A 1,168-nucleotide genomic window follows, 5' to 3' on the forward strand; every position below is an offset into this window, starting at 1 on the left:
AGTGGGCGCGCGGCCGAGCCGGTGCTCGAGCTCCGGTGGCGCCCGCGGGACTCCTTTTGCCATCCTGTCGTCGGGACCATCGCCCGGCCGCAGGACCTGGCCCTGGAGGTGACGTACGCCCAGCAGGTGGTCCGCGTGACGACGCGCCGGCGCCGGCGCCCCCGGCCGCCGGGGGCCGCCTCCGCCAGTGGCCCCCGGGCTGGGCGTTCCGCCGGGGGGGAATCGCAATCGGAGCCGGCGCCGGCACCGGAGCCGGAGCCCCAGTCGGCGCCCGGGCCCGAGGACGAGGTGGTGGAGGTTCGGGAGGAGGTCCGCCTGCACCCGGTGTCCTGCCGAGTCCTCGGGGTGGTCAATGCGGTGGGTCGCTTCCGGAGCATGGCCGATTTCCAGATGGTCCCGGACCCGCATGACTACATGACGCACCTGCGTGCACAAATCAATGCCACATCCGGTGCGCCATGAGGGCAGGGGGTGGGGTGGGGGGGGGGGACTTCCGGCGCTGGCCTCGCTTTTGCCGCCGGTCCGTCTGATTGTCCGCTGGCCACTGACCCGGGCCCTGTCACGCCGGGCGCCCAGCCACGGACATCGTGCAGATCGACCTGCTGTCGGACCTGGCGCCGCACTCGCTCAACAGCCATGTCACGGAGCCGCTGCCGCCGCCGCAGTTTTCCCGGTCGGACTTGCCGAACCCGTATGGCTTCGCGCAGAATCCCTCCGTGGCGTCGGCCATCGCCCAGACGGTGTCCGCCTCGCGGCCGACCAGCGAGTTTGGCGCCGGCCCGGCGGACTTCATTGACGACCTGTCAGCCGAGGTGGACCAGGATGGCCGCACGGCGGCCGGGAGCCTGGAACGCGCGGCGGCCTTCCGGGCCGTGACCGACATGGCCCGGTCGGTGTTGGGGGAGGCCGGCGCGGCGGACACCGCGCGTGGTCTCGGCATCGGCGGGTCCGAGCCGGGGTCGCGCAAGCGCCCGCATCCTGATGCGGCGTCCGCCTCGGGGTCCGACCCCCGGGAGGCGTCCCTGGCGAAGGAGGTGCGTCGGGGCCGGGCCGGGCCGCTTACGCGGTGGCGTTTGTTCCTTCTCTTCCTTCTTTTTCTTCCCCTGCCCGCGCCCTCGGTGGGCCTCACTGACCCCCCCTCGGCGTGGCCATCCTCCCGCCCTCCCCC

At 73.5% G+C, this 1,168-nt stretch overlaps 1 protein-coding gene across 1 annotated transcript in view; it reads left to right on the plus strand.

Annotated features, from left to right (window-relative positions):
* H696_06098 (hypothetical protein) overlaps positions 1–1,168 on the plus strand; it is a gene marked incomplete at its 5' end in the record, with an annotated part of 8,072 nt that overhangs the window by 5,503 nt on the left and 1,401 nt on the right. Inside the window, 2 exons of the mRNA XM_009499860.1 lie at positions 3–451; positions 577–1,075. Of these exons, the coding sequence (XP_009498135.1) occupies positions 3–451; positions 577–1,075 (948 nt within the window). The remainder of the gene's footprint in view (positions 1–2; positions 452–576; positions 1,076–1,168) is intronic.

This window comes from Fonticula alba (genome assembly GCF_000388065.1).
Source record: "Fonticula alba strain ATCC 38817 unplaced genomic scaffold supercont2.18, whole genome shotgun sequence".
Classification (NCBI taxonomy): Eukaryota; order Rotosphaerida; family Fonticulaceae; genus Fonticula; species Fonticula alba.